General features: G+C 38.5%; 1 protein-coding gene across 1 annotated transcript; it reads right to left on the bottom strand.

Moving 5' to 3' along the window:
* Positions 1-517: 517 nt before the first annotated feature.
* PLS1 (plastin 1) lies at positions 518-23,153 on the bottom strand. Its single transcript, XM_054385941.1, has 15 exons — positions 23,084-23,153; positions 22,496-22,659; positions 20,344-20,473; positions 19,628-19,760; positions 18,648-18,729; positions 17,035-17,200; positions 16,797-16,939; positions 15,266-15,361; positions 13,289-13,484; positions 8,134-8,212; positions 6,123-6,237; positions 5,272-5,405; positions 4,502-4,625; positions 2,565-2,689; positions 518-653 (listed from the first exon to the last, which is right to left on the bottom strand). The coding sequence occupies exons 1-15, from the start codon at positions 23,151-23,153 to the stop codon at positions 518-520; spliced, it is 1,893 nt and encodes a 630-aa protein (XP_054241916.1).
* Between the last annotated feature and the right edge of the window lie 2,114 nt (positions 23,154-25,267).

Below are 25,267 nucleotides of genomic sequence, written 5' to 3'. Positions count from 1 at the left end.
TCCCATAGGCCTTCACCTGCCCCACTGAACCAATCGTGTGACTTAATGACTTCAAGAGAGTGAAGCTCTCCAAGAGTAAGGCAAAGACAATACCTTCTGTGCAGTTAGGAGTAATGCAACAGGGTTGGAATGCACCTTGAGACTTGGATGACAACATGTAAAAGACACCCCTAGGAATCAAGCAATGTTTCACAATAGGTCTTGAAATAACTTATGTAAAATGATGCAGATTCTCACAATCCTACAGAAACTAATATAAATGAAGCTTAATTAATATGCTGTGGGTAGGGGTTTTGCTTTAAAACAATACAAATCTGTGATGCTAATTTGGTAATTAACATATTCTGAAACCAGTGTTATCCATCAGTGATCAATGTGTTATGAAACTGAATAAAAATTTAACTAATAAATACATTCTAATAGTGTTTGTATTTGTGCATACTCAGCTTCAGAGCTCTGTAAACGGTGAGGCATTCATTGTGCTTAACATGGCAGAAAGTTCTATTCCATGTTTTCATTACTTGATTTTGTTCAGTCCTCTTCCCATCAAACATGCAAACACTGTCATCACCATTTTTGGCTTCACTTCAACCAGGTCATCTGGGAGAGCATATATACGAGCACCAATTTTCCGAGCAACTGAAATAGCATATCTTGGAAAACAAGAGAAAATAAATGTTATTTATCTTTCTTGCATCTACTAGTGTGCCAAGATGCACAGCAATGGATTGTAATAGCAGGATATGCCTTTTCAGGCATACTCAACACTCCAAGAAAATGGACATGACTGTGAAGAAAGCAGGTACTACCAATTGTATTGGCAGACCTTTTGTTACCGGTTATCAAACCACTTTTGTCAAAACCAGTAACAATTATAGCAGGCTATTAATAAACCAGTTGGAGTGTAGTGGTGGTAGGTCTTATCAGACGTGAATTTGAAGTCACACCACAGAATGGCAGGTTGGAAGGGAACCCAAGGATCATCCTGTTCCACCTTTCTAGGCAATAATCTAGTTGAAATGAGATGGCCCAGCACCCTGTCAAAACTGCCCAGTGGATGGGAATCCACTACTTCCCTTGGGAGATTATTCCAATGTCTGACTGTGGCTACTGAATCATGTCCCAAAGTACCATGTTGATGCATTTCATGAACACTTCCAAGGACAGTGACTCCACCAACTCCTTGGGAAGCCTGTTCCAATGCCTGACCTGTCTTGCAGCAATGAAATTTTTCCTTATCCAATCTAAACCTCCCCTGGCACAATTTCAGGCCATTTCCTCTTGTTCTGTCACCTGATACCAGAGTGAAGAGACCAACCCCCATCTCCCTGATTTCCTAACTAAGAAGAAAATGGTCTTTGGATGTGATTGGCCTTCTGGGCTGCAAGCACACATTGTCTGCTCATGTCCAGCCTCTCGTCCACCAGTACCCCAAGTCCTTTTCCTCAGGGCTGCTTTCTATCGCCTCCTCCCCCAGCCTGCATTGATAGTGAGCATTGTTCTGACCTAGGTGAAGGACCCTGCATTTGGTCTTGTTGAACCTCATGAGGTTCACCTGGGCCCACCTCTCCAGCCTGTCCAGGACCCTTTGGATGACATCCTGTGCCTCCAGCTTATCAACAGCACCACTCAGCTTGGTGTCCCCTGCCAACTTGCTGATGGTGCACTTGATCCTACTGTCTATAGCACTGATAAAAATATCAAACAGTGCAGGTCCCAGTACAGGCTGCTGAGGGACACCACTTGTCACTGCTCTCCATCCGGACTTTGATCCATTGATCACTACCCTCTGGATGAGACCATCCAGCCAATTCCTTATACACTGAACAGTCCACTGATCAAACCCGTATCTCTCCATCTTGGTGAGTAGGATGTTGTGGGAGATCGTGTCAAAGGCATTGCAGAAGTACAGACAGATGACACTGTCCCTTGTCCACTGATGCAGTCATAGAAAGCCACTAGGTTGGTCAGGCAGGATTTTCCCTTAGTGAAGCCAAGCTGGCTGTCTTTGATCACCTCCCTGTCCTCCACGTGCCTTATCAGACCTTCTAGGAGAATATGCTCCATGATCTTCCCAGGCACAGAGGTGATCCTGACATGTTGGTAGTTCCCAGGATCCTCCTTTCTGCCCTCTTTAAAAATGGATGTAATGTGTCCCTTCTTCCAGTCACCAGGGACTTCACCTGACTGGCAGGACTTTTCAAATAGAAGAGAGTGGCTTGGTCCCTACATCAGCCAATTCTCTCAGGACTCTGGGATGCATCTCATCAGGTCCCATAGACTTAGGTGTGTTCAGGTTCCTCAGGAGGTCATGAACCTGATCTTTGCATACAGTGGGAGGGACTTCACCACCCTGGTCTCCACATTGTGATTTTTTTAACTTGGGAGGTGTTGGGAAAAAGGTTGCCAGTAAAGACTTAGGAAAAAAGTTGCTGAGGACCTCAGCCTTCTCCTCACGTGTTGATACTAACTACCATTCTTGTTCTTCAGCGGTAGGGGGTGGGGTATGTTTTCTTTTACCTTCCTGCACCTTACAGAAACACAAAGCAGCATTTTAAACTTACTTAGCGTTATTCAATTTATCTTCATAAGAAAGATCTTCTCTCTTGACCATTTCTGGACGAACTGCTTTTGGTGCAATCGCATCTATTAAATCTAGTACAGGCAAACTAGTGCTAATTGATTTGTCCTAAAAGAAAGGACACCAAAGATAAGTTTGCTTTGGTTATTCCATCTTCACGATGCAAAAAGGCCTTCAGCAAATCTCACATACTTACTGAAAGACAGAAACAGGTTTGTTTACTTTATTGCATGAAAGGTTTTCTCCCCTCCTTTATGAGGTCTACTGTTCTTTCCCACAATCATAATGACAAGGCTCACACGTGGTGTTGATGTTATTATTAAATGGTTTATATTTATTTAATGGAAGAAACTTCCCCTTTTCCCTAAGGAGTAAAGGGAACTCTGAAAGAAGTCCAAGGACCAGACTTTCAAGACAATGACAAAGTATTTACATTCCTCAACTCCTTTTCTTCTTCTTTTCTTGTAATGGAACTATTCTGTGCAGTTAAGTTTATGGCTTTTCATTTCAGCAGGTATTCTGACCTGGCACAAGCAGCCTGTGTTTTGTACTTAACAAAGTGTTATGGCTGTAATTATTTTTTTTCCCCACCTTTAAAGCACAAGCAGCTGATGATGGATGTCAAACCAACAGTCAGCAGACAGTGCCAGTGAGGCTGGCCCTGTTCTTGCAGGGGCCCAGCACAAAAGCTACATGACATGACTGCCTTGGCCACCAGGTTGGAACTATTGATTTCTAATTCAGTGAAGCTCCATACAGCCAACACATCATTTAGAAACAGTAATATGAATCTGCTTAAAGACATGGAATGCACATTATTGATCCCACCACCTTGTGGGGGGAAGAAGCCCCAAAGACCATCTTCAGGAACTTCTGTGGTTTCTAACATATCAATAACCCTTTCTTCTTTGCAGCCACATGCTTCTTTGTCTTCTGCCTCCACCAAGACAGCTGATGGAAGGACCTCACTTAGCATGCTGTCCCTCAAACACTGGCATGCCCTCCCCAAGCTTATTTCCAGCAAATCTGGTTTTATCCCCTACACCCCTCCAATCTACTTTAAAGCTCTTTCAATGAGTCCTAACAGCTCCTGTGCAAAGATCCTTTTCCCCCTTCGCAACAGGCATAACTTGTCTGTTGCCAGCAGGCCTGGTGTCATGTAGACCATGATCAAAAACCCCAAATTTCTGCTGGTGACAGCAGGTTAGGAGCTGGGCATTGATCTGCTGGCTCCTACTCTTTCTCTCCTCACCTTTCCCTGCAACTGGAAGGACAGACTACTGCTCCTGAACCCTTATAACCAGTCATCTCAAGGCCTTGAAGTCTCCTCCGATTGCCCTCAGACTTTTTGTTGCAACATCACTACTGCCTACTGGAAAAATCTGAGGGTTGTACCAGGGTAGGAAGCTTTCCTTTCAAATCTTTAACTGTCACCCCTGGGAGATGGCAGACTTTCCTAAGAAATGGGTCCAGTCTGCATATCAGGCCTTCTGTTCACTTCAGAAGGGAGCCTCCTGTGACAATGACCCATCTCTTTTTGCTTTATGGAAGGAGTTTAATTTAATTTCAATTTTATTTTTTTTTAAACCACACACACCTCCCCACACCCCCCAGTATTTCTGAATTAGTTTTTCAATTCTGGACAAGCATGAGAGTGCCGTATCAAAAAATCCAGAAGATACACTGGTAACTTTGGACATAAACCCCCACAAAAGTTTAGCCAGTTTTTGTTGTTGTTGAGGTTTGGTTTGTTTTGAATCCTGAGGCAGCAATGTTATTAATAAGAAACAAAAATAAATGAGGCTTGTAAATTTCACAGACTGTCAGAGCTAGCAATTACAGTCGCTGATGGGAGAGCTAGATCAGGTTAAAAGTGCCAGAACTGATTATATGTAGAAAGAAGTACATTAATTTGATTACCTTGAAACTTGTAATTGAAGTTTTCTTATTTGCTTTTGCAAGTGACTGATTCACCCACTTCATAATAATTTCATCATTTACTTTTTCCCCCTCTCCAAGGTCTGACAGTACATTCAAAGTGTACCTGTAGACAGAAAGTAAAAGTCTGAGTTAAAGGGAGCGATTGAACTCTACTTTAAGAGCACAAAGATACAAGGAAAAGGAAAAATATTTCCAGCACAGTACCAATGCCAAGTAACTTCATAAGGTACCTTAAAAACTGCTCACTTTAAATCACTTTTTCATTTCTTTCAGGAATAAAACTCTTAATATTCACCATTACATCTTCTTCATATATTTTACTGAGCATATCATGACTAATTTTTCTTTATAAGCTTAAGTTGCTCCTCACATCCAACTCACCTTGAACACTGAATCACAACAGTTTGAGAAACAGAAAAAGCATTGAGTGTTTTGGAGTAGATGTAAGAAAGTTAAGTTTGGAAAATTGGAAAAGTGGAAAATACTTGCAATAAAATACTATTTCATTAAATAAGTTTTTTCCTCCTCAGTATACTAGCAACATTTTCAATTTATGATATTTACATTGATATCACTGTGATGGCCTAAAAATTTCTTCCCATTTTGACTTCTATGGCACGTTACCTCTATTTATCTTCCTTTTTAAATTACTCTGTGCTTATCTTGAATTTGCCTTGATATACAAGACACATATCCATGGGTGCGCAGATACATATACGCGTATCTATCATATACCGTGCCTAACTTACCTTCTCATCAGCTGCCATATCAAAGCCAAAGTCAGAGTTGGATTACCCTCATTTAGGTCATGTCCAGCGATACCAACTAGTGAGAATCTGGCTTTTGCTTTCCCAAGTTCTACTGCATAATTGCAATTCTCAATCTAAAAAATAAACGTGGTACACATGACGAAAACACCTTAGTATTTCTATAACGCAGACCTATAGTTTCTGTGTACTTGGAGTTACTTTGATTTACTCTAACTATGATGCAATCTGGAGCCAGAGCAAGATTTCTAGCTTTTCTACCCTGTGATTATGATAAGATAGTTTGTACTATAAATGCAACTATGCAAAGATTCCAACAATGGTTTTCTCAAGTGTGAAAAAAAACTAAGTTGACTTCCACTGAAGTCAGGGAATTATATTTACTGAGTTTGGAAAAATAGAATCATAGAATGGTTTTGGTTGGAAGGGACCTTAAAGATCAGCCAGTTCCAATGTCCCTGCCATGTGCAGGGACACCTTCCATGAGACCAGGTTGCTCAAAGTCCTGTCCAATCTGGCCTTGAACACCTTCAGGGAGGTGTGAATAAACTCCCTCAGCAGTTTATTCCAGTGTCTCACCAACACTGAATATTGAAACGTTCTTCTTAAACAGATGGATTTATTTCCCCTTTACATTTCTGGTTTTAGAATGATCACAGAACTAACTGAAAGCTTGGATTCTGCAAATCTTACACAAATTCTCCTGGCAGCACATAAAACTGCTCTGTGAAGAAACACCTCACAATAGAGCAGCATCAGGCAATGGTAGCTAAATGTCAGGCCTGAAACCTTTTTCTTATGAAACTGTGCTCTAGCACAGAGTATTTACCAACCTTTTTCATATTGCCACCAAGTAATGGATAAGGAGGTTTGTTGATGTGGTTCCAGTCAACCGGCACACGAATCATGTCATACAATTGGAAGATTATTAAAGCATCAGAGAGGTCACTGTACCAGAATAAAACAATTTTAAGTACAAAAGCTCAGATTCACCACAAAAATATTAAGTACTTGAGAGCTCTCAAAGTCTAATTACACTGCTGAAAAAAATCAATCACATAAATAAAAATGTGTGCTGTTCTGTGGAAAAATCACAGAAAATCATTAAGGTTGGAAAAGACCTCCAAGATCGACTCCAACAGTCAGCCTAAGACCACCATGGCCATTAAACTATGTCCCAAAGTGCCATGCCCACATGTTTCTTGAACACCTCCAGGGACGGTGACTCCCCACCTCCTTGGGCAGCCTGTTCCAATGCCTGACCACTCTTTCAATAAAGGAATTTCCCCTAATATCCAACCTAAATCTCCCCTGGCACAATTTCAGGTCATTTTCCCCTCATACTATCACCTGACACTAGGGAGAAGAGACCAACTCCCACCTCACTCCAACCTCCTTTCAGCGAGTTGTAGAGAGCAATGAGGTCTCCCCTCAGCCTCCTCTTATTCAGGCTAAACAATCCCAGCTCCCTTAGCTGCTCCTCACAATACTTGTTCTCCAGACCCTTCACCAGCTTGTTGCTGTCCTGTGGGCACACTCCAGCACCTCCATTTCTTGTAACGAGGGCCCCAAAACTGAAGTCAGTTGAGGCGCAGCCTCACCAGCGCTGAGTACCTACTCCTGCTGGCCATGCTATTCTTGATCCAGACCAGGATGCTGTTGGCCTTCTTGGCCACCTGGGCACACACTGGCTCATGTTCAGTCGGCTGTCAACAAGCACCCTCAGGTCCTTTTCTGCCAGGCAGCTTTCCAGCAACTCTCCCCTGAGAAACTGACCCCATTGCTTGATTTCTGCACTTAATTACATTGAATTGCATATTGAATATAATTTATTTCCACAAATCTCAATGAAGTACACACATAGGGTAGACACAGATAAAACACCCAGCTAAAGAGTTGTTTTTTTTTTTTTTTCGTAGCATTTGTTTCCTCAGGACTTTCCAAAATGTTCAATTACTCCTGCTTTATCTGCACCTACAGATGTATTTTGCTAAAGAATAATCAAAACAGGGCTCCCCAGAGAGGTTGTGGAGTCTCCTTGTCCAGAGACTTTCAAGACCCATCTGGATGCATTTCTGTGCAACCTGCACTAGATTCTATGGTCCTGCTCTGGCAGGGGGGTTGGACTCAATGATCTCCAGTGGTCCCTTCCAACCCCTAACATCCTGTGAAAAACTATTTTCCTTCATTGTGAAAAAACAGCACTAGGAAAAGTATTATTTCCCCATTATAAATACCATTCCTAATAATCCCCCTTCAGATAGTTGTTTAATGAAATCCTTCACATTAAGCTGTCTACAGATGGTGTCACTTTACAGATGGCAGAAAGAATGAAACGTAACAGCAAACATGTATGAAAACAGATGTTCCCAGTTACTCTCTAAATCCCATCTTCTATTGGTAGGACTTGAATCAACTGCTGGCACAGTTTGAAACTGACCAGAAGGATCTGAAAATCATGCTAAAAGCCTTTTGTTTTTTGAGGGAATAGCACACTGCATAGATTCTTCCAGTCAGCTCAGCAGACATATACCCTCCTACAGTTTAGAACTACATTAGTGGTTTAATAAGTTTACAGTCATTTCAGCTCTCATTATAGAAAATAAAACTCTTGTATTATAAACCATAATCATTTCAATCTTTTTTTAAATGTAATTCAAAGTAAAGGAAGGGTGGCACATCAAAAGTTCACAAGCTTTCCAGTATTTCTAGATCTTTAGTAGACTATATTTCAGTCAGATACTGCTTAATGTATTTCTACAGACTGGTTTTGAAGTTCCTATCACACTTTGTAGAAACTTGGAAATCACTGTTTGTTTGGTTTTGTTTTTTTAAGTGTCTTACCTGTATAAATGATTAACATAAGGGCTTACACCCAAGGAGTTCATCCAGTTTCTGAAAGTCCTTTCTTCCTTACTTTCTCCTATGGTGACAAATAGAATGCTACATTCAGTGTTGGAGAAGGCACTTCAATAGCTAATGTTTAAATGACTCTCATGGCCCTTCCCCCACCCCTAAAAATGAGTTCATCCTTTCCCCATCAATGGTCTCTACTGGTCAGTAACTGGAAGCAATGCCATCAAATCCGGAGTCCCTCAGTTGTGGGTACAATGCCAGAGGCACTACAGGGAGTGCTATTAGACTATATTTTTTTCTGTGTAAATACAATTTAATAAAATACTGAAATAATTTTGTGGTTATATTTTAGATAATTAATTTATCATGTAGAAAACAGTGACGAATAATAATTTCTTAAAACCAAAATCAGTGGAAATTATCTTTAAATAATTCCTTTATATTTTTATAGTATTTTGTTTAATTCAACACTATCTCTAAATCTGCTTGAAATGGCTTGTTCTTATTGAAAGTTAGTACTAACACACTTACTGCAATTGCATCAAACTCCAGAGACTAAAGTTTCACTTGTCCCCACACACAAGTTCAGGGTATTAACTTGCAAAGGTTCTTCCCTCACTTTTATAGTTTTTAACACTAGAGACTTGGCAAGGCAGTATTGGTTATATTTGTGAAGCTCTTTGTACTGCTAAAGAGGTTAAGTTATCCTTGCAGTTTCAACTAGCGACACTGCTTAGGAACAATGCAGAAACTTCAGTAGAAAATAACCCATCCTTCACTCTCCTGACTAAGATTGTTTTTATCCAGTGTAATTATGAGTTCCTAAAAATAATGCTCTTTCTCTGTACAGTTACTTTGCAGTAACAAATACATTAACTCCCTGCATATAACATTACCTAAATTTTAACAAGGTTTCTGTGGTCCGTTGCACATGACTCAGTGCTGCATGAGATGTTTACTCTTACATCCAGGAAGAGCATTTAAAAAAATATTTAGTCTGAATGTGAGCTTGGAATAACCTCATCACTTAGTTCCACAATTAAGAAAACAGAACACTGAAGAGAGAGAAAATCTCTAAACCTCCCCCCAAACAACCCAATCAAAAAACCTCCAAACCCAGAAGAACAGATTTCTCATCTCAGGCCTGAAACAAAAATCTGGGTATGATTTTTCTTGGTCTTTTTTCCTTAGAGGATAATGGTACTGAGTTTGTTTAATGAGGCTTATTTAGCATTTAGTACAGCAGTTCTACATTGACTACTAACCAATGAATGTTTTTGTAAAATGAATCTACTGCACAAATATGTATTTATCATAACAACAGAAAGAAAAACTCTATTATATCTTTTCCTTGAATTTGACATATGTCATAACATAGATGTTTACATACAAGTTATAATTTTAATCTAGATCTCTGTCTTTTATACAAAAAGCTCTGGATTTCAAAATATATTTACAAAAAAATAATTTCAGAAATCTCAGCCACAATTAATTGATGTTTTCCAAATTAATAAATTTTACTTATGTTTTAGCCAGCTTAGCACTCATTTTTCAGCTATTATGAAATAGATGAAATGTATCTTAATATACTTTATTTCTAAATTATGAGTTGTTTCATATGTAAGTCAAACCAGTATTTATTTCAAAGATTTAGTTCTAAAAATCACCAGTTGCTGACAAATATGTTGAGTCAAAGAAAAATACTATTTTACAAGGTCTTCAGCCTGTCAGCTTTGTTTAATTCTCTTTGTTTACATTCTTGTTTATATTTCTTCCCACCACAAAATTTAAAATACATCAGAGAATCACGTTTTCTGACAAAGTTTTTAAAACTACCAGTGTTTTTCCATAAAGAGACACAAGAGATACATTAAGATTATAAGGACTAATTTGAGAGGTTATAGTATTTGAAGCAAGTCTCTTTTGCCTTTTTTTTTGTGTGTGTTTTTTGCTTGTTTGCGGTTTGGGTTTTGGGGGGTTTTGTTTGGGGTTTTTTGTTGTTGTTTTGGATTTTTTTGTTTAAGATTTTAGGCATACTGAGCTTTACAGTGGTTTGCAATACCTAAAATGATGACTGCCAAGGTCTTAATTTAGGAACACTTACCCTTTGCAAAGACAGCAACAAGATTATTTAATGAACGCTTACGGGAAAAAGCATTGCTACAAACCCAAATACTCAGCAACTGCACTTAGCCTTAGAATTCCAAAATGTGTGCTTAACATGGTTAAAGGAGCCAAGCAGGAGCAAAAGCATGCAAGTCGGGCAGCACCCTTTTGGAGAGCAGGAATCCAGGAACTAAACCCAGCATACTGTATTTAATATGCCACTCTAAACAAATTCATTTAGCATGCAACACGTAAGTGTTCATGAGTTTTCTGGATGGCTGAGAAGTGACCAATTTTTTTTCCTCTCCTATTCAAAAATACCTTGTGATCCTACAAGGAGCGTATCTTCTGCTGAGTGGTGCAGCAGATAGCCAAAATCATTGCAAAACTGCTGAAAGGGGGCAGAGCTATGCAAAAGAGAGAGGAGCAAATTTGGTAGAATCCTTTGTATTTCTTGCTCTCTCTCTCTTTGCGATCATTATACTATGGAACTGATGAGAAGTAACCATAGGGATGAGGTCAAGAATCCAGAGGGCTCCAAATACCTACATTTCTCTCTGAAAGACAAGATGCAGTTTGTACCCCAAGTTCAGCTGGCCTGAGTGGGTAACAGCCTTGAAGGCTGCCAGTGGGCTAAGCAAAAGCAGCAGAGGACACCTACACTGAAGCAAACGTGGGTGGACAGATGTCCCTTCTCTTTCTCCCCACAAGATATCAGCTTTCTGTGTGACAGAGTCCAAACTCTGCTGCCTTCCCCGGAAGCAAGAGGTTCCTCAGAACAACAGCAAGACTCAGTTAAAGGTCATGTGTTGCCTGAGGGCAGGATGCCGTGCTTCTTCCCCACCCAATATGCAATGTTCTTTTTGCTGTGTCAGGATACCTAAAGGTACAAGTGCACATCACCAGACTTGGGAAGCGTTACCAGAGCGGATGTCAATTTATGCAGCCCCACAACATACTCTTTGGGTGAAACAGTCACTGAAAACATAGACTTCATACAGGAAAGCAAAGACCTTCAGAAAGCTTTACTCATCCACACGTGCCTAGAGCTTTACACCTCAGCTCATGGAAAGCCTGTACTGGTTAAACCAAGAGAAAGGACATACTGCATGTCCCTGCCCACATTTTACATGCATCATGCTAGACCAGTGGGGATTTTTTAATTTCTCTTTTACTTATGATGGCATATTAAAGCAATAGAAAAATACAAGAACAATGCAAAAATCAACCAGAAAAGGACAGAGATGATTAAAATGCTAGAAAAAAAATAAAAGAAATAAGTAAGCAATGGCAGAACAAACAATTGTAAGGAGTAGAGAAAAGTACTAAATACAGTACCTACATTAGGAGGGGTCAAATCTGCATTTCATGAAGCAAAATAGGAAAGCATTATAAATTATGAGTCAGATTTCAACAGACAGTCCATGATGAAACTATAAAGAAACGAATGTCTTATATTTTATATCACTACCTTGAGAAAGCATCAGTAAAAACACAGGATTTTTTTGAAAAAAAATTAAAACCACAGAAAACATCATAAAACACAAACAACATCAACTTTTAGCTGAAATAACTATTTTGAAAGTTGAGAACTCTGTGACACCACAGGAGTTACTTGAGTTCAACAAAGTGTCATCTACTTGCCTATGAACAGATAACATTTTCATGATGAATTATTCATCTCTAAAATATAAACAGTAAGTTACATTTCGCCAGTGTTTATCCTTACCAAATCATAATCTAGCATTCAGATGACTAACTTTTTTACAAACTGTTTTAGCTGACACTCTGATCTCACCTAGATATTTTTGCAAAGTTCAGAAAGTAGTTCAGATGGAGTTTTTTTCCCATGCCAATGAAAACTCTTCTAAATTTGACCAAGTTTTCAGTATTTCGAATTATACCTGCAACTTCATGTTCAGAAAAGAGATGCTAATCTGAACATATTCCATCACCACACAGCTCCTGGTTTTGTATTTCTCAAAAAATTTCAGCAGAGGAAGAACAGGCCTTTCCTCCAATCATTTGTCCTGGTCAGCAGGGACTGCAGTGACTAGGGATATCACAGCTGGAAAGCAAAGACTATCACCTGTGCTCCTATACCTCTACCCAGCTAAAACTTAGAAGAGCAGGAAGCCTGAAACAGGAGTGGTCTGAGGGATACAAGATTTGTGACACAGGGATGTAGCAGAGCAGATAAATTATGAAAAATAAAGAGGAGCAAAGGAAGATGGACTCACCTAGATGGAAAGGAAACCTGATAGGAACAATAAGAGGAAGGCAGGAGTAGGCAGTGCAGAGGAATGTGTGAATTGCTGATGATTCTCCCGAGTGCAGCACCCCTGATTCTCACCATTCCTTTGAGATCAGTGAACAACTGTGAAATACACTGGCAGGAGCCATTTAATGATCCTAGATTTAGCTGGTCCAGAGGAAGGGTAATAGCCAAAGATTGCTACCAATTATCCCTTTATCTCTAGCATTAGGGATCTGAACTGTATGGTTAGAAATCCAAACTTGCTGATGTGGTAGGATCTACATAGATTAATATAAGGTTGTTGATACAGAAGCCTTTTTGTTTGTTTCCTGTTTTAAAAGGCAAACTGATATACACAAACATATATACTCATATATGTATAAACACAATACGTGAAAAGTACTGAAAAATACTACTACAGTTGCACAGTACAGCACTGCAAATTAGGGAAAGCCAGCAGTTTTGCATCAGCTAAAATATAAACAGTATGGAACAAAATGCAGGCAACTGGAAAGAGAGTAAGAGGACAGTTACTGCTCTTGCAGATTAATGATAGAAGGTTGTTCAGGAAGAGCCTTTAGTTATACTAGCACAAGCAAACACCACTTACATGAAGTAATGGGGACTTCTAAGGCTTATACTGAAAGCTAGTAAGAAAACTCTCTATGCTGGTGTTAACACTAGCACCATCACACAGGCATCCTAGATCACAACTACAAGGCATACTTAAATACAAATCACTAATATTTTTGTCTCCAGTATGTTTAGTAAGTTGAGTACCTTCTAATAAACTGAGATCGTAAGATGAATTATCAGGCTTGTGTAGGGCTGGATATGTGTTAAAGAGGTTTGCAACAAAAGCCAAATTGAGTTTAGGGTTGCCTGCAACCACATCAGCTGGAGTTACAAACTGCCTGCAATTCAATTTATCTGCCTGTTGGAGCATGTGTTCAGCCCTCTTCAAGTCATTTTTATCCTAAAAGACAAAAAGTTTGTAATGAATATTAGCATGTTTCCATTCTTTACCCAAAAAAATCTCCAGCCAATTTTTAAATAACCCATGTCCTCCCTCATTCCCTCAATGCCTTGGAGCCCAGAACAACTGCCTTCTTCACATCCTTCTTCCAATTTTTTTCTGTCATAGCATCATAGAATTGTTTCAGTTGGAAAAGACTTCCACGATCGAGTCCAACCATCAACCTAAGACCATCATGGCCACTAAACTACATCCCCAAGTGCCATGTCCACACATTTCTTGAACACCTCCAAGGACAGTGACACCTCCCTGGGTGGCCAACACCTGACCACTCTATCAGGAAATAATTTTTTTGTAATATGCAACCCAAAGCTGTCCATTGCTTCTGCAGCTGCCTGCAGAGTATTCCCCATGAATCACAGTGCCAGCAGCAGCACCCAAAGGTGTGCTGGTTACATTGCTGCTTCCAGGCTGCTGATTCTCACTCTGCAGATTCTGTGGCATGTGCAAAAGGTTCTCCATTGCTGCCTGAAACTTATCTTCTCAAGCATGGTAATTAGAGATGATGCCCAAAACCCTCAGCGAGAGTTTGAATGTTCCAGAATGGGATAACCCACTACCTTGCTCTCCTTGTAATACTTTTGCCTCTGAATAGTCTTAAGTTGATAACCTATGTGTTGTTTTGCTTATTCATCATTATTATTACTCTACATTGAATAAAACAGTGTTCAAAATTGTGTAGCATATACTTTCTCCCTCAAAGTCTTCATAATACTAAGAGTTACTACTTGCAGGGAAATGATTTAGTAATTGAATTGCTGTTAGAATTGTGTAACAGAATAATTCAGTGTTGGTACACTCAACCAGAAACTTGCTTGAGAACGAGTTGTTATGTGTTATCAATATTGATTTATCACATTACAGAACACAATCATATGAACTGTAGGAAATTACATGAAGAAATTTAACTACTATCCTTTCCTACTCCCATAAAATCCCAACAAACAGAACTCTCCTCATGAAGAAGTTTGAAAGAACTTGATTTTCCATGTGGGTTTTCATTATCATCAATAATGAGATTCTACCTAGGATTCTGATTGATAAGTAGCTATCTATATCTCAAGCAGGCAGGTCAATTTTGTATCAAATGCATTCTTGAAATAATCCTTCCAACAAGCATTATGAAAACATAACTGATGAGGTTTAAAGAGACCTCTGAGATCATCAAGTCTAACTGCTCACCTTGAACTCACAATCCCACCACTACTGCTAAGCTACTACCACTAAACCACTCAGCAGCACATCCATGCATCTTTTAAATATTACTAATGATGGTATTTTAAAGATGGCAGGCTGGTTTTAGATCCTCTATCCCTTAAAGCTCTTCTGTTGATTATTAGAAGGGCTCACAGGTTATTTCTGAATGCTATTTGGTTTGAGGAAGGATCACAAGGTTTGTGAAGTCTACTCCATTTCCTTGTCTGAATTCTGGAAGAGCAGATCTGAGCAAGATGTCATAGGAGAAAGCAGTTAGACACTACCCCAAGTCAAACATAGCTCCAAATTCTAGACTGCAGGATACATTATCTCGTTTCCGTAGCACCTTGAATCTTCATTCAAGTTTCTCCCCATCTGAGTATTTGTGACATGGAGGAATCTGACTGAGCTTTTGTATGCTTTGCAAAACAGAAAAGGATTCAGAGAGCCTTGTAACCAGGATGTTTGGTACACAGATAGAAGTCTCAGGTATTTCCAGTCTATTTTTGTTTCTGGATACTTACCTGAAATCCTGAAAAGTCAATTTTAATGGGTGACTGATCAAGGTCATCTCCTTTGGGTGCAATCTGATTTAACAGATGGTAATACACTCTTGAATCCTAAAACAAGTGTCATATTAAAAAAATTAAGCAAATTTGAAAAGCACATATGTAGGCTTTCATAGCCATTTTCTGCTTTTCTAGTCCAATTTGAATGCCACAAAAGTCAAAACTATAGCACCCTAATTTCAGTTAACAATGGGTGAGGTCATACTATGCTATTTCACACAGAACTTATTTAGTCAGATGGAATGTCTGCTAATTATTCTGGACAATGTTTGTTGAATTTATTCTGCTGGGTATGAACTATACAGCTGTAATTAAGATATTTAAGGTAAATTTATATAAAATAACCACAAAAAATACCCTCAACAATACGGAGCTTTGTTGCAGTGTTGGTATTTTATTCCTTATCTATCCTTTTAAAATAGACTTGTTTTATAAAAATTTCTTTCTTAATTGATGACATAATTGGAATTAAAAATGGAAAGCTAATTGGTTCTTGTGTCACTATAGATTCATCCAAATTGTGTTTATTTGATGAAGTTTTCAGTATGTTTCTGGCTTTTCTCCCCTCACTAGGAAAATACTCATGAAGCTAGCAGGTTTTTGGTTTTAACACTTCTCTTAAATAGCATGGAGTATTTTTACCATAGTAGCAGTTTTTATATGAAACTGCTTTCTAGTTAAAGGCTTGCTTTAATAATAGCCTTCTGGTGGCATTGGAAAATACTTAACTAGCAACTAGTGGCATGTTTTTCTTCAATGAAAGGAGGACTTGTCACCCTCGGGAATCTTCCTCCTTTCCATTTAGTTGAGTTTTTCTCTCTTCAGCTGGACTTACTACATTACTCTGCATGCCTTATGCAGAAAGGCTGAAGAAGAAAAAAATGATGCAGATGTGCCTGCCACCACCCCAAGGAACCAACACACCTTTCAATAAACTGGCACACCAGCAAAGCACAGGGATTGAGGGGGGCTGCTCTCTCCTTGCATCAAGAACCAGTAACTACTCCAGACAGCCCTCTTAGCTGTTCTTGCCCCAAGACATTTCCTACTCTTCTGTAGAGTGCTAAGTACCAAAGGAAATCACCCATTAGCAAATATACACCAAGAGCACATTTAAAGTCATGTGCCATTTATTTAAAACAACAAAAGAAAGAAAAGATGGCTTTATGCAGACCCAGGAGCAGGGAGGGATGGTCAGGAAAAAGGTAGTACAAATTGTTCTAAATAACTCAAACACCAATCTTAGAACTTTAGAACTTCCCTGGATATAAGCTTGTCAGAAATGCTCACTTTGCTGTGACGCTGAACAGGATACAAGACATCAAAAGGATGCTTTCAGTGTTTAGAAATGCAGGATGGATCTACAGCTAGAAAAAGCACAAGGCTACAATTTTTTTTTTAAATACTTCTGGTATGACACATTTGTTTCTATACATAGTATGTTTAAATACCATCACATCCAATCATCACACTGATAGCTACATACCTTAATGTCTTGGCTGAAGTTACTGATTTTCAGCCACCCTGCATTAGCCATGTGGTAGTTCACCCAACGTAGCAAGAGCTCTTCTGGGGAAAGCTTCATTAACTGATCTAGCTCTTCCCTTTCATTCAGCAAGGCAATAAGAGCTAAAAGCAAGTTTGAAAGAAAGCTGAAATGATTGCTATTGTGGTCTCAGTTAATTCCAAACTGCCAACGTTGCTATATCTGGTGTTACTCTTACCTTCATTTCTGGAGATCTCAATATCAGCAAACAGACCAACTTTAATGATCTGCCATAAGAGTCCCAATACCAAGTGTGGTTTTCCTTCTTTCAAATCTTGTGATCCAATATTGACAACAGTACAGCCAATAGCAGATGCTGAGTTCAGAGCCAGGTTTAGGTTTTCCTATTTGGAATAGAGTTTAACAAGTTTATGAGGTTGCAATTCTCATTAAATCTATAATTTTAAATTATTTAAGATTCAGATTTGGTAAGAAATAGTGTAAGAGTTCACAGAATCACAGAATGAATCGGGTTGGAAGAGACCTTCAGAGGTCATCTTATCCAACCCCTCCTGCAGTGAGCAGGGACATCTCCATTGCCTGAACATGCAGATCAGGTTGCTCAGGGCCCCATCAAGTTTGACCTTGCATATCATGGTTGAATAGCTCCCAGTGGAGAAGAGCACACAAGATTTTTTGTGAACCACTACATATATTTTCAAAATTTAATCAAAATCATTATGGACAGTGTTTAACATGACCCACCAAAAACTTGTTGACCACATTCTGCAGCTTGGATCATGGAGAAATACTCTAATAAAACTAATTTTTGTGATTCATAAGTAGCACATGCACAAATTAAACAAGTATTGCTCAAAATATCAGGGGTTTGATCCTGTGGAAAAATGTGCTTGCATGGAATTCTGCCTCGTGCAGAAGGCTACTAAGACTATCATCCCACCTGGGATTTTATACAGGCTGACAACACATTTATTCAAGCAATTGTTGAACTGTGATTGAACAGGCAGCATTAAGAAAATCATGACAATTCAACATCCTAACACTGAAAGTAAGAGTAGCGATTGTCAGAGATGAAACAGTCCAAGATAAAAGTACCTGGCAGCTCTCATAAATATTACTACTTTCTGGAGTCATATTTAACCATCTACAGAGACAACATAAACACTCATAGTACCATGTTTGCTTACACAACTTCTTTAAATAAGTAGAGATTACAAAACCTTCCTGGAGAATTTGCAATGTGGTATGTTTTAACATTTCATATTTTAACATCACAGCCTGAAATGAAAAGTCTGCCGGTTAACTGAAGGGTTAGATCATGTTGTACTTTTTCTCATTAGGCTAGTAACTTATGGATCTATTTCCCTGTTCCAGACCTGGGTTTTTTTATGCCCAAACTAAGATCTTTAAAATTGTTTCTCTCAAATATATGACTTGATACACAATTAAAAGCAAAGCTTCTTATTTTCTATTTCTTCACTAACTGAAAATGCATCATCCTACCATATAGCCACAGAAAACTTCCTATATTGCTAAACTATGAGCTGATATCCACTCAGAGCCTAAGATTTTCTTCAGGTACTTAGTAAAGCAAAACAAGAACAGTGAATAAAGTAAGAACTAAGGAAAGCATGAAAAATATTTGTGTGTAAATCACCTAAGAAACAGGGATATTCAGCAGTTTATTAGAAAATACAATCTCATGCTTTGACATTTTTCACTACCTAGGCCTTTCTTTTGCTCCACCAGGAGAACTGTAATTAAAGGAAAGCTACAGAAAAATATTTTACTTTTCCATTTCTGCCAAGTTCTTATCTGTGCAGTACTTACAGAAACAGTGAAAGAAGTGAGTTTCTTCTTATTAATAGCCCTTTCATCAATTGTATTTGGTTGTGAAAAGTTGATCATTTTGCTATGGAAGAAAAGTCAGTATTTATTCAAACTGTCATTTCCCAGAAAATCTATTACTTGACTATAAATCCATAACACTTAAAACTAGCTGTAAATATTTCTGATAAGTCAAAAACACCACCTCACCCTCTAAATCCCTCCTCCCTGTTAAATAATTGCACACTCATCAAGAAACACCCAAATAATATATGTAATTATAAGCAACTTGAGCAGCTGGGTTTTACACTTAAGTAACACAGCAATGTCTGTGCTGTCAAAAAAAGCTGAGAAGATTAAAGCTGTAAAACAAAGTCAGTTAAATAGTATCTAATGAAAATTTTTGTAATATAATCAATATATTTCTGTACTGCATTTCTATAGTAGCTTGCAACTACAAGGATCTCAAAGATTAATTCATGTTGATACTGATATGCTAATCCTTTCTTACCACAGTGTTTGAATAAGTATTATTACCCTATTTTAACTAGAAAGTTAAAACAGACTAAAGATAAGAGACCTACTATCCTCTCTGTTTTGCCTCAGATTTAATTCAGATTTCTATTTCTCCCATCCTGGGATATAACAACTACATATAATAGCTTCTAAAAATATTTGAAATAGCAAAATTTTCCAATTATTTCAGCTAATGAACGCACAAGCTGTGTAATTATCTCCTTTGTAAACAGTCTGTATATATCTGATATGTAACAGTTGAGTCTGAAATGGAAGTCAAGTCACATAATTTGCAAAGATAACGTTTTTATGGGCAAACAGATTTTCCCATCTTACAGGCTGGTTGAAATATTTAAGAGTGGAGTCTTGATGTTAAAACCCATCAGAAGTTTTCCAATTTGTGTCACTCTGATCAGCATTTAACCTTCAAGATTAATTTCTTTTCTTTCTCTCAGCCCTGCACTTACCAAAGAAGAATGCCATCTGCAAGGGATTTAAAAAGACTAGCATCTGATGGGTTCATAGGCAGGAGGTGCTTACAGTCTGGGTCATCTTGTAGAGCTTTATTTATCCAATTAACAAAAGCAACTTTTTCTTCCTCTGCAAAGAAAAACAGCATTAAAATAATCTATTAAAATGTTGATGAACACATCAGACTTCTGTAATGGCACAGAGAAAGCTGATGAGGTCCTTCCATCCAAAAAGATGTGTATTTGTCTTGGGTTTGGATGTGGGTTTAGTGTTTGGGGGTTTTGTTTGTTTTGTTCTAAATTGACACTGTGGAAATGAAAATGAGGATAAATTTTTCTGTAAGTACAGAAATAAGAGTAGATTAGTAGATAACAAAGCCAAAACCTTCACTAAAACTTGACTTGGCATTACTAAAGGTACAACAAAGGAGCCACTTATTTTCTGTCCCAATGCATACTGCCAATGCTTGTTCTCATTTGTTGCTCTGGCAAAGGCATCTAGCGTACCTCCAAGTGCAGCATGAAACTAGCAACAACTCAACAGCCTATATATTAGTAAACTAGCACCCACACTGATCCTGCCCATCTCCATAGGCTTTTTCTTCTGTTAATTTGATGCCAACAGCAACGTTTTCCAGTTGTTTTTTTCTTCCTCTCTAGTGCACACCTAAATATCTCCATGTAAAATCTTCTCACGTTTAATTGTTTCTTACCTGAATAAGAATGCTGTGTTCCCTCACTAGATATAGCTGATGTACCTCCAATTGCTGTAATACCTTGCTTTTTGTTTATTGATTTTCGGAAAGATTTGCTAACATCTTTACTTTTCAATTCCTGAATTATCTGGAATTAAAAAAACATACGAGAGGACTTTGTGATTGAGCATACCTTCAAATAACTGTGTTAAGTCATGCAAGTATTCTAGAATCAGTAGTTAACCTGGCTGCCTTTCTTTGGTATTTACACTGACTTCTATTCTGAGAGGGGAAAAAATAAAAATAAAAAAAAAAAAAGGAAGTTACCGTATGGGAAAAGTTAGTTTAAATCCCTTCATGCAACATTCATACTGGGTATCTAAAGTATTGTTTCTTATTGAGTACCTCAAGTGCTATCTTTATTAAGCCATGGTATCTAAAAAAGCAGACATCAACAATCTACACAGTTTTTCCACAGGTATTTTGGTAAACTGATAAACGCATTTTCAGCTACTACAGCACATTTATTTGACATCATATGCTTTACAGTAAAAGGTACAAAAAAACCCAGGAACTAGTAAAAAAACATGGAACAGTAAAAAAATGTCAGCTACACGTGCCCTTAAGAAAGCTGATACCATTTTCCACCTGCCTGCAATGTAAACCACATTGGATATACTGATAAGTCCTGTATTTGGCCAAATAGTGTATATGTTTCAGTGTCAGTTTTGAAACCTAAGTAACACATACAATTTAATACCTGTGAACTATTGCATATTAGAATCTTGGAAAGAAAGACGAACTACTAGTCCAACGAGCAACTTGCTGTAATTCAAAACAAAAATCTAATCATTCTGAAACACACACACCCCCCAAAGTCTGAAAAGTTTTTGTTTCTCTTAAACACATTAGAAAGTAATCCACATTAAAAACAAACAAACAAACAAGTCTAAAAGTTTAAGTTCACTAGAAGTAAAATCTGTACCTTACTCCCAGTAAAAGATAGCTTTTAGTATAGAGATTAAGTGTAGCAGTGCAAGCATTAGTTTATCACTAAGAGAATTCAAAGGGTGGTATCCAATTACTCTTTCGTTAAGGCAAAGGCTGACCCAATAGTTCCTAAAGTATGTTCCTAAAGCATGTGGAATTTGATGAAATTCAACAAGGGCAAGCGTAGAGTCTTGCGCCTGGGAAGGAACAACTCCATGCACCAGTAAAGGTTGGGGACGGACCTGCTGGAGAGCAATGAAGGTGAAAGGGACTTGGGGGTCCTGGTGGATGGAAGGGTGACCATGAGCCAGCAATGTGCTCTTGTGGCCAAGACGACCAATATCATTCCAGAGTGGATTAGAAGGGGTGTGACCAGTAGGTTAAGAGTGGTTCTCTTCCCCCTCTACTCTGCACTGGTGAGGCCACATCTGAAATATTGTGTTCAGTTCTGGGCCCCTCAGTTCAAGAAAGACAGGGAACTGCTTGTAAGAGTCTAGCGCAGAGCCACAAGCATGATTAAGGGAGTGGAACATCGTGAGGGATCTGGGGCTCTTTAGTTTAGAGAAGAGGAGACTGAGAGGTGACCTCATCAATGTTTATAAATACTTAAAGGGCGAGTCCCAAGAGGATGGAGCCAGGCTCTTCTCAGAGGTGCCCAATGACAGGACAAGAGGCAATGTGTGGAAGTTGAGGCATAGGAAATTTCATGTAAACATGAGAAAATTTTTTTCACTGTGAGGGTGATGGAGCACTGGAACAGGCTGTCCAGGGAGGTTGCGGAGTCTCCCTCTCTGGAGATATTCAAAACTCGCCTGGATGCATTCCTGTGCAATCTGGTGTAAGTGATCCTGCTCTGGCAGGGGGGTTGGACTAGATGATCTTTCAAGGTCCCTTCCAGGCCCTGAAATTTTGTGACTGTGATTCTAACCCTTGAGGAAATAGTAAGTAGGACTAAAATTGCTGTGCTCTCAATTGCTGCTCAAATGAGATCCAGTAATTAAATGGGAGAGGGAAATATAAAAGACTGAAAAATAATTACACAGGATATCTTAAATTGTCTCAGAAAGCTTTCCCATTCTCAAAATATTATTTGCATCAAAATAGTACTTAGCTGTACGACTTAATTCAGTTTTCCTGAATCCTAGTTCTCAACAGGTATCAGACAAAAGGAATGTCTTACAGAGACAAATTCTTCAAAGTTGATTTTCCCATCCTTGTTGCTGTCCGTCACCACAATGACTTTTTCTACAATCTCCCGGACTTTGTAACCAGGCAAGGGCAGACTTGCTTCTTTAAACAGGTCTTGAAGTTCATAATCACTGACATACCCACTGTTGTCAATATCTGTAAAATGAAAGCACATTTTTATACTTATATGAAGAAACAAGTAGATAAATTATTAGTTCACCAAAGCATGCAAGTAAAGCATCAGTAATCTTACATGAAAACGTTTGTTTCAGATTTAAGGAGTTCAAATACCTGAATTTTGAGATCATGCTGCATATACAAAGATACAAATAATGTAACTGTCCAGCTAGAAAACATTTCTGTTTTCATTGCTGAAGTTGGAAGAAATTAATAAACACAGAATTTCAGTGAAAGTAAGGGGAGTTATGTAAACATTCTTATTTTCTTAGATTTTGCTGGCAACATAGAAAGAAAACATGGCCCTATTAAAATGAAGTGATCCATAAAGAGTTCTTTCACCAATCCTACATGGCTTTGCAGCATTAATGGAATCCTTACTATTTTCTTCTTTAAAACATACCTATTTTACTGAATGCTTCTCTTAGCTCTTCAAGTTCTTCACGAGCGACAGTAATTATGTTGTTTTCCATCTCTGGACAGAAAGAAGTGACCTCAGTTGCTTATACCTAATAATAATAGACAGGAAATACATAGGGCTTTAATTCCAAGCACATACTGGCAGAAGTTACAGATCTTTTAAATATAATCAATCCAAAATGACATTTTTGTGCCTGGCACACTTAAAACATTACAAACAACACTTTAAAGTACATCAAACACTAAGCAATTCTTTTCACTGCACTACTGACTGAGAATTCATAATAGCAACACTTGTTTTCAGACACTTAGTGTTTTCATTTACTTGGTGTTACTTAACTTGTTATTAATTTATGTAGACTATGCACTGACCATCTATCTACCTCGATTGCTTGAGTGGTTTTCCAACATAAAAATTGTCTTATATTGCAAAACTCAACTTTTATAAAAGCTGATTTTTAAGTGCAATGCAGTGTCACTGCCAATTAGGGGCTAATTGCTATGATGTAGGCCTGCAAAGCAGGCAGTTGCACAGTAATAAACCTCAGCAGGACACTTTCAAGAACTTGCTTACAATCAGAGGGTGAACGCTGGTGAGCCTTTCCACAGCTGTTGCAGAAGCTGCCACCTCCCCACTCTTCTGACAAGCCTCTTGTCTCATAACACTGTCAAAGAGCCAAATCCATTTTGCTAGGCTTACTAGCAGCATGTACCATTCTTCATATTCAAAAGAAAAAAAATACTTGAATATATATGCAGAAAAAATTACCTTACACACAGATTTTTCTGGAAGTGCATGCAACTTGACTGGAAACCTAATGTGGCAATTAAACATAAAGAAAGAGTGAACTGTAGAAAGATTGGGGAAGAAAATTAAATATTTAAAACCAAATTACTGAGGAAATTTAAAGGATTGAAGGTGCAAGCAAAGACAGTCCTCTGAAATACAGAAACAGTGTGTCAAAGCATGAGTGAAATAGCCACACAGGTGCAAAAGAAAACATCACTTCTGTCATGCTGTTAGTATTTTTTAACTATTTATCACTACCATGAGCCATACTTTATCAAAGCCAATTTCTGCAAAGTTGCAATGCAATTAGTTTCACTCCTCCCATGTTATGATTCATAACTGAGATTTTCCCATACTCTGAGAAAATAATAATCTTTGATTTCCAAAGACATTTCAGTAACACAGTAGGGACATCTGTTCTTGAATGAAGCAGATTAAAGCTAATACCTCTGCTGTAAAGCAAGTCTTAAATACCCTATTACATAATTATAGAGGGTCAATTAAATGGCAGAAGTGCTGCAATCATGGTTTGGCATTGAGAAGCGATCTAGTTTGAGCAGAGACTCATCAGATATTTCAGACAATTTCAAAATAGACACAAGGACCTTCTATCTAAGCTAGTAAATACCTTGCACACACAGGTTTATCACACTGCCCAGATGACTTGCTGCAGAGGCAATTCTGACAAGATTTAACAGTAAGCCTCCAAAAGTACCTGTCCACTGAAACTACGACTACCTGTTGAAAGATGCATTGCTTTACAGAGACACATTTCTCTGTACTTTGGTGGTGCTCGTATGACATAGTATGTTCTGCTGCCCCAGGACAGGGTAGGTACAAACACTGGGTTTATGCTGAGAAAATCAGCCTTGACCCTTTTTTCAGTGCTACACATGAACTGATAATATTCATCTCTCCCTAGCCTGCCTCCTGTGCCAGGAAGCTTTTTTATATCCAAAGACAATCCATTGGGGTCTCCTGGACATGTCCCACATCTAAGTTTAATGCAGATTCTAACTACTGCTGACACCACTGCGTATTTCTTTATGTGCAGAGGAGTATCTGGCTGAGTAACCACCAACGAATAAAGTGAGTAGGCCAAACAGTAGTTCCTGATGGGTTTTTTTAAACCGTTATCAAAGCTGCCAGAAAAAGACACAGCTGTTAACTGGCAGTCAGGCCCACAGTTTTCTCCATCCCTGCAGGCACCTGGCAATTTCTTTTCTAGCTCTACATTTCAAATTCCATTTGCCTTGTTTCCAAATGCAACTACTTCTGCAATGGCAACAGACTCTACAAACACTGAGTCAAAAGCTTGTTTTCTTTTGCTGCTATTCTTCTTGTCTGGCACTAGACATCTCCTCTTCCCTAGTGGAA

The sequence above is a fragment of the Indicator indicator genome, chromosome 13 (assembly GCF_027791375.1).
Source record: "Indicator indicator isolate 239-I01 chromosome 13, UM_Iind_1.1, whole genome shotgun sequence".
Taxonomy (NCBI): Eukaryota; Metazoa; Chordata; class Aves; order Piciformes; family Indicatoridae; genus Indicator; species Indicator indicator.
This window is presented reverse-complemented; position numbering and strand designations above follow the sequence as displayed.